Source organism: Mercurialis annua, linkage group LG3, assembly GCF_937616625.2.
Source record: "Mercurialis annua linkage group LG3, ddMerAnnu1.2, whole genome shotgun sequence".
In the NCBI taxonomy this organism is placed as follows: Eukaryota; Viridiplantae; Streptophyta; class Magnoliopsida; order Malpighiales; family Euphorbiaceae; genus Mercurialis; species Mercurialis annua.
The window spans coordinates 14,574,069-14,585,684 of NC_065572.1; the positions used below are offsets into that span (position 1 = coordinate 14,574,069).

Below are 11,616 nucleotides of genomic sequence, written 5' to 3' on the forward strand. Positions count from 1 at the left end.
TTTTTTTTTACATTAGCCCAAGAATTAAAACAAGAAAAGCCGCTAACCAATAATATCCATAGCTGCTTGGCCAATTTACTTCAGGAGAAAAAAATTCAGTGAGCAAGTTGAATGATAAACTCAGCTGCTCACATGATTAGAATCCTACTTGATAAAGTGCTCGAACTTATGAACAATGTTGGTCACGTAAATTTAACAATTCGTTATTGTAACTATAAAACATTTGATAACTAAAAACAAAATACCTTTTTATATAAATTGTTATGTTATAATATGAGTTGGAGTTAAACTCTTAATTAATCCATATGAGTTGAATTAAACTCTTAATTAATTTATAATTTGTTATTCTAGTATAAGTTGTAGTTAATTGAAGCCTATTACCGTAATTTTGCCTTGCCCCCCTTGATACTTATAGTATAGTTATAGATAGATAGATATATGAAAGAAGACTTTATTACTAGTTGGTAACTTTTGATTAAATATTGGTACTTTCTTGCCCACCATATGAAATAAAATGAAAAATTTAGGAAAAATACTCCAAATTTTAAAATATTTATAAAATTTACCGCAAGTTAGCAGAAATACTTCTCCTTTTTGGACTTTTAATATTTTTACTCTTAACATTTATTTTAATTATTTTGTTACCTTTTTAAATTAAAACAAATACTCTGTACGATTCAAAATTTAGAAAAATACTACTAAACTCAAATCCCTATACGGCGTCCGTTTTACCGATCAATGCTCATCTCAACGATAACAAAATTGCCGCTGTTGTTATTCGAAGACGATGTTGTGGATCCTGATGACGAAGATAGCGTCGGTCATAAATCATTGTTAGTCTCCTTCGATGCCGCCATCACGGGTCCGATTTCCATTGCAAATAATCAAGGTCTTGAAGCGAGGGCTGAGTTAGTGGCCGGATTTATTGACTTGATGAGTTTAGGAAACAAATCGGAAATGAGAAACACGTTATATGATTTCAATTAGCTGCAAATGTCTCTGAAGCAATGATTCTTGTGAGTTCTTTAAGCAGAACTTCTGTTTGTTTATTGCTTTAACATTGAAATAATTGAATTAGCTTAGTGAATTCTGCATATTTAATTTTTTCGTCTATAATAATGAATGATGAAATGCAACCTATTCTTCAAGCAGGAGATGGAGCTCTCCTTGACAGGGTTTCAAATGGCAGGAGAGACTTCTCTTGTGTTTGAGTGGCATCTTTTTTATATATAAATGATGAATGACATCTTAAAGAAATAAAGAATTGATTGTTTGATTAAAACTTTGACACTAAATGATACTCACTGTCATTTATGTTTCTTGGTACAGATCTATCATAGCGTTTGTATGTTAACATCTCTACATTTTCTTTTATTTTTTCAATATAGATTCTTGGTTCATTTTAATGGAAGCGTTCATGGTGGACAAATTGATGCTTTTATCCAGCCAACCCTTTCTAATCAGTAGACATATGCTTATAATTTCCTTAGTTTATTATTATTCTGCTCTCAGTGTAACATAAATGTGAGCTTTTAATTTTATCTAATATTAGATTTAAGTTTAATTGCTTTAATGAACTTAAGACTTCAAATGTCATGAAAATGGCTAATATTTTTGTAAATATTATGATAATTTTATAAAATGTTAATAATAAAATTATGTTAAGATTATAAATTGGTCATAATAATATTATTAAATAAAAAAATTAAATATTTTGTCTTAAAATATTATCCAATTCAGCATAAATATAAGTAAAAGAATATGTGTAAAAATTATAATAAGTTTATGCAAAAGTTATGATAAATTTATGATAATACTATGATAAGCTTATGATAATAATTTGATAATGTTATATAAAATAATTTTAGCAAAAATTATGAAAACTTTATGATAAAATATGTAAAATAAATTTGCACAATAAAATTATGATAAAGCTACTATAACATTATTTAATTCTGCATAAATTATATAAAAAAATTATGATAATATCGTGATAATATTATGATACAGTTATGATAATATTACATAAAATAATTTATGCAAAAATTACGAAAACGTTATGATAAAACTATGATAATATTATGATAAGACTATGATAATATTATGATACGGCTCTGATAATATTATGATAAGACTATGATAATATAATGATAAAATTATGATGATAACATAATGATAAGGGTATGATAATATAATGATAATACTATGACAATATTATGATAAGATAATATAATGATAAGACTATGATAATATTATGATAAGACTATAAAAATATTATTAAATTATGCATAAATTATATTAAAAATATATGATATATCATAATAAGGTTATGATAATATTATGATATAGTTATGATAAAGGTTATGATAATGCATATTATGATAAGACTTTGATAATTTTATAATAAGTCTCTGATAATATTATGATAAAACTATGATTATATTATGATAAGACTCTAATAGTACTATGATAAAGCTATGAGAATAATGTATAATAAGATTATGATAATATTATGATAAAGTTATAATAAAATACGTTATGAAAATATTATAATAAAATTACAATATTGCTATGAAAATGTTATGATAATATTATGATAAAGTTATTATATTACTATGAAAATATAATCTAATTTTTCACAAATTACATAAAATAATTTATGTAAAAATTATAAAAAATGTTATGTTATGATTATGATAATTTTATGATAAAAATATAATAATATTATTATAAAATTATGATAAGTTTATAAAAAAGTACGTAAAATAAATTTCTATATTAAGATTATATGATGATACTATGATAAAATTATTGTATTAATATGAAAATATTGTATAATTATGCACAAATTACATAAAATTATTTGGCAAAAGTTTTGAAAAACGTTATGATAATATTATAATAAAGTTAATGATAATATTATAATAAAGTTAACAATATTATTATGTATAATAATTTTGCGTAAAAAGGTTATATGAAAATATTATAATAAGATTATGATAGAGTTATGAAAAATAATTATAATTGTATAATTAATATTATCATAATATAAAACTAACATATGTCCATTTTAAAATATATTTTATTAAATTTTAATTATTTTATTCAGTTTGTATTAATTTTTAAACTGGTTATTAATATATTAAAATATTAATTTTTTTTTTAAAATAGTAGCACATATTTTGGAATCAACCAATGTTTTTAAAACCGGACCGAAAATCGAACCGGTTTCGTCGGGGGTTCAAGGTTCGACCGGCTCAACTGTATTTTTTAATTATAATAAATATAAATTTTTTAATTATAAATATATGTATTATAAATAGAAAATATGATGAAATATTTAAATGAGATTATCTTTTAAGATTTTTATTGTATAAAATATAATTATAAATAATTAATTTAAAGAACATATAGAATAATTAGTCTAAATGAGAAAAAAAATTCTTTTTAAATTATTGTTATTAATTAAAATTATATACTTAAATTTTATAAATAAAAAATATAATGAAATATTTAAATAGAATCTATTACCAAATGTGTGAAATATAATAATAATTGATCAATATTCATATGTATATAGAATAATTATATTGTATAAGAAAAAAATATAACTTTTAAAAAACATAAATTTTGATTTAACATGTTATCATGTTTGCTTTTTAAAATAATTTATTATGAAATATAATTATATAATAATATTCAAGAGATAAATATATAATTTTTAAATTTTAATAATTAATAATAATTAAATAAAAAAATATAATATAGTATTTTATAAATAAAAATATGATAATATATTTAAATAAAAAAATAATTATTATTTTGTTATGTGAAATATAATTAGAAATAATTAATATTTGAGAATATATTTTCTTGATTCATATTTAAAACTACCATAATAATATTAGAGAGAGTTGATGTTTTTTTAGTGAAAATTTTGTTTCACAAAAGTTAAGGTGACATATGAGAGAGAAAATAGTATGAGTAATTAATATGAGAGAGAAAACAATACACATGGGTGAGAGAAAAAAAAAGACACATATGGTAGGGGGCCACAAATGTACTTTTATAAAAAAAGAGGTGCATTTTTTACTTTTTTACTGAAAACCGGATTTGTCCGGTTTTTGTGCAAAATCCGGTTTTCCGGTTAAATCCGATTTTAACCGGTTTTGGCCGGTTTTTTAACATTCCAATTTTATTAGAAAATCAAACCAAACATTTAGCCGGTTTCCGGTTAATCCGGTTCGACCGGTCGATTCGGTCCGTTTTTTAAAACATTGGAATCAACAGAAACATCTAATATTTTAAATAAAATAATTATTTATAACTAATTTAAGGATTTGGGATTCCTTTATTTTCTTCATACTCCTACTTTTTTTTTTGTTTCTCATTTTTCAACTTCTAATTTCCTAAGGGCATCTCCAAGGGCAGTTACCATTTCTCTCTCACCATTTTTCAATTTGGTGAATTTTCACCAAATTCATTCCAATGGTCATCACCAAAGTTTTCACCAAAAAACATACTTTTTTACTTTTTAATATAATAATCATTTTTAATTTCTAATATTTTATACACTTTTTACCAATTACACCCACAAATTTATTTATGTTCATATTCGTCCGAATTATAATATTATTTATATTTTAAAAAATAATTTGCTATTAATTTTTTTAATTATAAACATCTTATAAAATTAAGTTTATATTTTTAGGTTATTATATCATAAAATTATCTATGTAATGTTTTTATATTATTGTCTCGTAAAATTAATTGTTTAATATTTTTTAATTGTCTCGTAAAATTATTAATGTAAGATTTTTATATTATTGTTTTATAAAATTATTCATGTAATAGTTTTATGTCATTGTCTCATTAAATCATTTAATAAAGAAATAATTAATTAAATATAACTACAAATTATATGTACCAAAATGTAAATTAACCACATTATTATATTCAAAAAGTGAAATGGTGAAGGAAAAATTCCTTCACCATTTTTGATGAAAGAAAGTATGAGGGAGTCACCAAAATGCATTTTGGTGACTCCCTTAAAAATGGGGAGTCATCAATTTCCATTTTGATGACTCCCCCTGAAGATGGTCTAACACATGTGACTTTAATTTTCACATACAAATTAATTTATGCTAATAAAAATATGTAATAAAAAATAAAATAAAATAAAAACACAATTTTACTATCAAGAACACTAATTAATCCGCCTATACCAAACTATTCAATGATCCAACTAAAAGAATTAGTATCAATCTATGCCATATTTTTCTTTAAATAAAATTTTCCTACAATCTAAATTGTAGAAAACTCCTACAACTATTGACATGTCATTTTTTAAGTGGCTATTTTCAATGTATTTAATATATTTGTAAAATTTCAATTTGAGTTCCTATATTTTATTGAAAGTTATATTTTAATTATTTAGACTATTTTATTTTTTCATTTTTCCAACTATATTTTTTATTAACATTTTATCATGAATGAAATAAAAAAAAACTATTATAATTTTGTTTAATAATTTAAAAGTTACTATTATACCCATTACCTAAAATCATTTAACTGTAACTTACTATAATTTTATAAAATAAAAACGAATAAAATATATGCTTATTTAAAATAATGTATTATTTCAAAAAAATTAATTAATAAAAAATATTAGTAACTTTACTTATAAAAAAATTATTTGCTTAACTAATTTAATAATCTTTATTAATTTAATTTCAACAATCATTTTACTATCTACAACATTACTGTCTAAAATAACTACTAAAATATAGAAAATGAATCTAAATTGAAAATAAACGATCATACTGCTTATCAGGTTGCAATTTTAGAAGCCGCAAGTTGTGTGGGCATGTGTAATGTGAAATATAGGAACTAAAGTTGAAATTTTGCAAGTATATTAGATGCATTGAAGATGGCCACTAAAAAGATGTCATGTCAATGGTTGTAAGAGTTTCTTACGACCAAAGTTGTAGGAAAATTTTATTCATAAATCTTTTTCCTTTTTTCCCACTCCACCCTCCATTTCCTTTGCTCTGTAAAATATTAAAAACCGGATCCCTATTATTTTCCCACCAGTAGTAACCAACAGCCACTGTTGCACCACCAACACCACCATCTTCGCCACAAAAAAAAAACAAAAAAAAAAACAAAAAGCCACCGCTACCTCGACCACAACAGTCCGTGATTATTCACGCCATCTCTCTAAAGAATCGGAATTGATGGCCGACGTTCGGTTAGCCAAACTCTTTTATGTTACTTTTTTGAGAAAGAGGGAGGAGAAGAAAATGAGAGAGAAGAGAGAGAGGAAAAAGTGTGATTATATGTCTAAAGTAAAATTATAATTTTTTAAACACATAGGGTAGAAATATAAAAGAGTTAAAAATGTGATGTATTTTTGTCAACTTTTCCGTAATGAGGTATAATTTACAAATATTTTCTTATTTTCAGTAAATATATAAATTTCTCAAAATATAAATTTAATTTCGTCATTCTGCCAGCACAACACAAATTTAATTTCGTCCTTAAGCTTGACTTGCCTATTATCAGCAATCAAAACTCTATTCGATATAGAACTGGAATATTCATTTCAATTATTGGATTTCGATCAAGAGTAACAACTGATCCAAACGAGGCAATTGTACTAACCCTCTTATGAACATGTATTGAGGAAAAGACAGGATCCTATTAATTATTTTGTTCACCTAAAAAGACTTGCATGGCACCGAGGCTGAAGAATAGCAGCAGTATGCTAATGCAAGCACACCAAGAGATTCACTTTTCTACTTCTGATGAGTAATACATTTAAATAACTCGTTGAATGGGAGATAAGTATATAAGATCAAGTAGCTAAACCAACTATATGCCTATCGATACTACAATACGAAACCATTCTTCTTCACCACCTTCTTCGCCTCCTCCCGTACCAATACGCAAATGCCGCTACTGATGCGGCCACAACAACTCCGGCCGTTGCGTGCCAAGCATACAACGGTCTCTCCAAAATGAGGCTTGAAGTTCCGACAGTCGGAGATGTTACTGGATTCTCGCTAACTGTCAATGCAAAGCCAAACCCCTGCCTTTCCAGATCGGATAAGTCCTCGATTGCTGGCTTACGTCTAGTCGCCTTAGCCAAAACTTCATATTCTTCTTTGGTTCCTCCTTCGAGGAAAGAACCGACCAGATGACCTTTGTTTACCCAGTATGCTCCAATTGTGCTTCCCGAGTAATCCCCAAAATGCACTACTTCTCCTACACTGTCCCCGTAAAACTGCCACGACAGCGCGAAGACTCGGGAGTAGAAAAATGGGAGATAGTCGAAGTCTTCTGTTTTATTTGGCTCCATTATTGAAGCTACTGCATGTCTTGCGGATTTTCGAGCCGAGTCAACATGCTCTAGCCTACGAGTTTCACCAAATAGTTTGACTGGAAATGCTGCAACATCTCCCACTGCATACACTGAGCTGTTGCTTGACTGCAATTGTCCGTTTACTTTGATCCCGCCCTTGTCCAAAGTTAGTTGGCCTTCAAAAAGACTCGTGTTTGGACGTATCCCTATTCCTACCACAACAAGGTCTGCAGGTAGCTTACTTCCATCTCGAAGATTAACCGCTGTAACCTGTACAAATAAAATTAAAAAGTAATCGATTATCTACAATAGGTATCTTACATGCTGGCAGGTCATAGCCATTGCCATCATACAAGGAACAATGATAGTCGCCACTTTCTTTTTTCAGAAAGTCAGTTTCATACACACGCACTTAATTTCGGACTCTATTAATTTATTCTTTTCAGCTAGAAAAATAAAAGTCTTTAGCCAATACAAATTCGCAGAATAGAAAATGCCAACTGATCCATAGAATGACAATTTCCAAGAAGAAGTAGCTTTACCTTTCCGTTGAAATCCATATCCAAAGAAGACAAAACTGTTCCCTTGATAAACTTTACTCCTTTAGATATGTAATAATCTTCATAATAACTTGCAATTTTAGGAGTAAACAAGCGGGCCACTGCAAAATGAAAAACCATTAGAAGTTTTACCCCTACAGTACTATCATGCAGAAATATAAAGAATAGCTTAGGATAAACTTAATACTTCACTTTGCAGAATATAAATCTAAGAGATCCCAAGGCAGCAATGATTTCATAGACATCAATTCAAATACCATCTGGTAGTCCCATTTATTTGATTTTATATGCTTTCTACATACGCAAAAAGCTGTGAAACATTAATTGAGAAAGATGATATCAAGAATACTCACTACAATGTTCTTCTGGGAAAACCATGGTTACATTTATTTTATTGATTGCCAAAGATGCAGCACACTCCATTCCAATGTAGCCACCACCGATTACAACAGCATTCCCACCAACACAAGATTTCATCACATTAACTAGCCTGTCGGCATCAGCTAAATCTCGCAGATAGCAAACATTTTCAGCGTTCGATCCACTCACTCCAAATTCTTCAAGCTTCAAAGCCTAGATTCAACACATGAAATCAGTTAAAATTAGAGTTAGAAATTCCCTTTTTACAGTTATGTAATGCATCTACACTTTGTAAACAATATATAATTTCCAAATTCTGCAAAGACGAAAAGTCAATCCTCAATTATAGCAAGCAAAAGAATAAAAAATTGTTTCAGAACCAAAGAGGTGAACATGAAGGAAAATGAATGCATCTATATCAATATTTGGCTAGATAAAATAGTGGATCTCCTAAATTAATAGTGGTTTGTGCACATAGACAACCAAATTCCTTCGGCTACTAGAGATGATTTACAGTATCTGAAATTGCCAATTGTACTGTCACAAGCTTTTTAAATTTTTATAATGCACTAGCCTGTAGTATAACAAATTCAACTGTCTAGCAAATTAAAATTAAACAATGAAAAAAGATCAGTTTCCAATACCCGAGCACCTGTTGCAATAATGAGAATTTTGTAGCTTATAGTCTCTCCAGCTGCAGTTACTAGTGTCTTGCGTCTCACATCAGCAGACTTAACTCGAGTTCCAAGGACCAATTCAATGCCTAGAAAAGAGAGTTCCGATATTAAATGGACAAAAAGATGCAAAGTACAAAACAAAAAACATAGCTAGTTGAAAGTTAGAAGACTCGAGCAAATTCATAGATGAATTTTCACAAGTTTTGAACATGATATATAAGAACTTCATGAAGGCACAAGTGTGTTTCATCATAAATACATCCATTATAAAAACATCATCATAAATGCATCCATTGAAAACAACGCGTCCTTGTATACGCCTAACTAGTAAATTGGTAAGTGAAGATCTAAATGGTCCTTCCCCAGAGGAAACAAAATCTAACCTTGATTTTTGGATAAAAGAAAGACAAATTCGGGTAACATAGCACATGTTGAATACAGGAATTCATAAAAAAATAGAAACGATATGAGAAATGAAAAATTACCATGCTCTTTATAGCTCTTGGGTGTCAGCCTTTCCTCATTAGCTCCAACACAAGTGTGAAACGAAGGAAGTCTCGCCGGGTCTGCATGAGACGATGATATGAGAAAGGAAAAAAGAATACAAACCAAGAACTGATTAAGTTTCAGTTTTCCGGTTGAATTGTGAGCTGAAACACATTAAATCAAGCTCATCCTCATGCACTAAAGTCCAAACATGTTACCCTTAAGGTCTGATTCTGACTGAAAGTCATATATATTATTCAAGCTAAAAATTATTCAATGCCTTGGAGGGAAACCACCAGGTCAAAAAGATTTGCTCTCTCTTAAGCTTAAACTGAAAAAGAAGATTCGTCTATGAAAAGAACAATAAATATGAGAACATTTACCTTCAGGAAGTAAATACCCTTTGCTCAGTGCAGGTCTCTCATAAGGAGGAACCTGAAAGAAATTCAGTAAATGGTCAAAATTTCCAATTGGAGAATGTTCAAATACGCTTCATTTGCCGAGAAAGCAACACAATTCAGGGGGGGGGGGGGGGATAAGAAAATGAACCTGAGCTCTTAATAATGTATATTCAAACCTTGTATAATCACACCCATGAGTCTACTAGCACAATTCCATTTCACATACGCATATGTTTTCAAGTGCGCTGCTTATATTAAGTTAGGATTTACTATTGCACATTCTTCTGCATCCATCACCGAAACTTTTACAATTCTACGTTTAAGAAATTCCTTTTTTTATATATACAAAAACGCTTATAAGACTCCATATTTATTCCCTTTAAAAAATATTATCCCCCTCATTTTCCATTTCCATGCTCCATAGAATTACGTATTATCGGACACTAGAAAACACAATAAAATCCCAGAACTGAAGGATAACGCCGAGTCTCCGACGATTGAAATTCCCTCTTTAAGAGTATGATAATAAGATATAGAGATTCTATAGTAACAGGCCAAAACTTGCATCAATATCTTGGTTGGAAATTACAAACAACCTAAACTAAAAGCAACAAAAAGGAAGACTTTGATGTAACTTGTAGAGTTGTAGTAAACTGGAAGTTCCTAACCCTAGTTGAATATTCCTAGTAAAATAAATCCATAGATAAGATACAAGAAATGCTAAATGTTCCAAATTCATAGCAACTGAGCAGCCTTTAACATTGCTATAGTCAAATTTAAAAATAAAGAATGTGAAATTACTCAAATTAAACATTAAATCAGCAAGACAGCCATTAATAAAATCAATCTAAAAAAATTCAATTTAATTATGCTTACAGGTTCTTCAGAAATGATACAAAGTTCACCAGCAGGGACACCTTTTTTTGTGAATTCAAGAGCTGCATAGCCAGCTGCAACACCACCTCCTAAAATCACATAAACAAATGCTCTCCCCATTTGGGTATTCTTGAATCAATGTCAAGAATTGAAAAGATGGTTGCTTTTCTAATTTTTTGAATGATTTAAATAATGGGTATTATTTATTTATTATTATTAACAAATAAGGTGCATCATTAGTTCTCAATCCAGTTTCTCTGGTTTTACCATATTACCCCTGACGATCATCAAACCAATTTGTGTCGTTGATGATGGGAGGCAAGTGGTTAGTAAAAAATTGGGGGTATTATCCAGGTGTCAGTGAGAAGAGAGGGCGGGGGAGTGATGGGCTAGATTTAATTAATAGATAAAGATGATAGGATAGGATAGGACAGGAATGGCTCGCCGGGAAATGAAATGGATCAATGTTTATGTCAGGCAAGTCCAACTGAATTTTGGATCACATCATATCATACCTTCTTCTTTATCATATCCTTACCATATAAAAGGGTTTGTTTGGTTCGGTTATTTTTTTTAGCCGGTAGTTTTTTTTTTTTTTTTTGATAATTAGGGAGGGGGGAGCGCTTGTGGGAGGATTTGAACCCACGATTTTAGCATTTGCTGTCCAGCGCTTATACCATTTGAGCTACAGCTCGTTGGTTTTAGCCGGTAGTTGGTAATTGTTGTTGGTGATCGTTATTAACTGTTGGTTGATAGATGAGGTTGATTTTAGTATTCTTATATTAGTGTATAGCTAGGGCAGAGCATCTCGGTTCGGTTTGGTTCGGTTTAATTCGGTTTTGAATTGACCACGACCGACCAAGCCGAATTATACCGAATCGTAAATTAATTAA

General features: G+C 28.9%; 1 protein-coding gene across 1 annotated transcript; it reads right to left on the reverse strand.

Moving 5' to 3' along the window:
* Nucleotides 1-6,585: 6,585 nt before the first annotated feature.
* On the reverse strand, nucleotides 6,586-11,060 carry LOC126673909 (monodehydroascorbate reductase 4, peroxisomal). The gene is made up of 7 exons (XM_050368226.2): nucleotides 10,724-11,060; nucleotides 9,830-9,881; nucleotides 9,446-9,526; nucleotides 8,928-9,046; nucleotides 8,277-8,496; nucleotides 7,906-8,024; nucleotides 6,586-7,633 (listed from the first exon to the last, which is right to left on the reverse strand). Exons 1-7 carry the CDS (start codon nucleotides 10,841-10,843, stop codon nucleotides 6,914-6,916), a joined length of 1,431 nt encoding a protein of 476 aa, XP_050224183.1. The 5' UTR covers nucleotides 10,844-11,060; the 3' UTR covers nucleotides 6,586-6,913.
* Nucleotides 11,061-11,616: the final 556 nt, after the last annotated feature.

Bases quoted from the DNA above. Each gene is read 5' to 3' on its own strand.
- LOC126673909 (XM_050368226.2), bottom strand. From the start codon at position 10,843: ATGGGGAGAGCATTTGTTTATGTGATTTTAGGAGGTGGTGTTGCAGCT. The intron at 9,527-9,829 runs GTAAATGTTCTC...CGTCTCATGCAG, and splicing joins AGGGTATTTACTTCCTGAAG to ACCCGGCGAGACTTCCTTCG. The intron at 8,025-8,276 runs GTGAGTATTCTT...TTCATTTTGCAG, and splicing joins TTTCCCAGAAGAACATTGTA to TGGCCCGCTTGTTTACTCCT.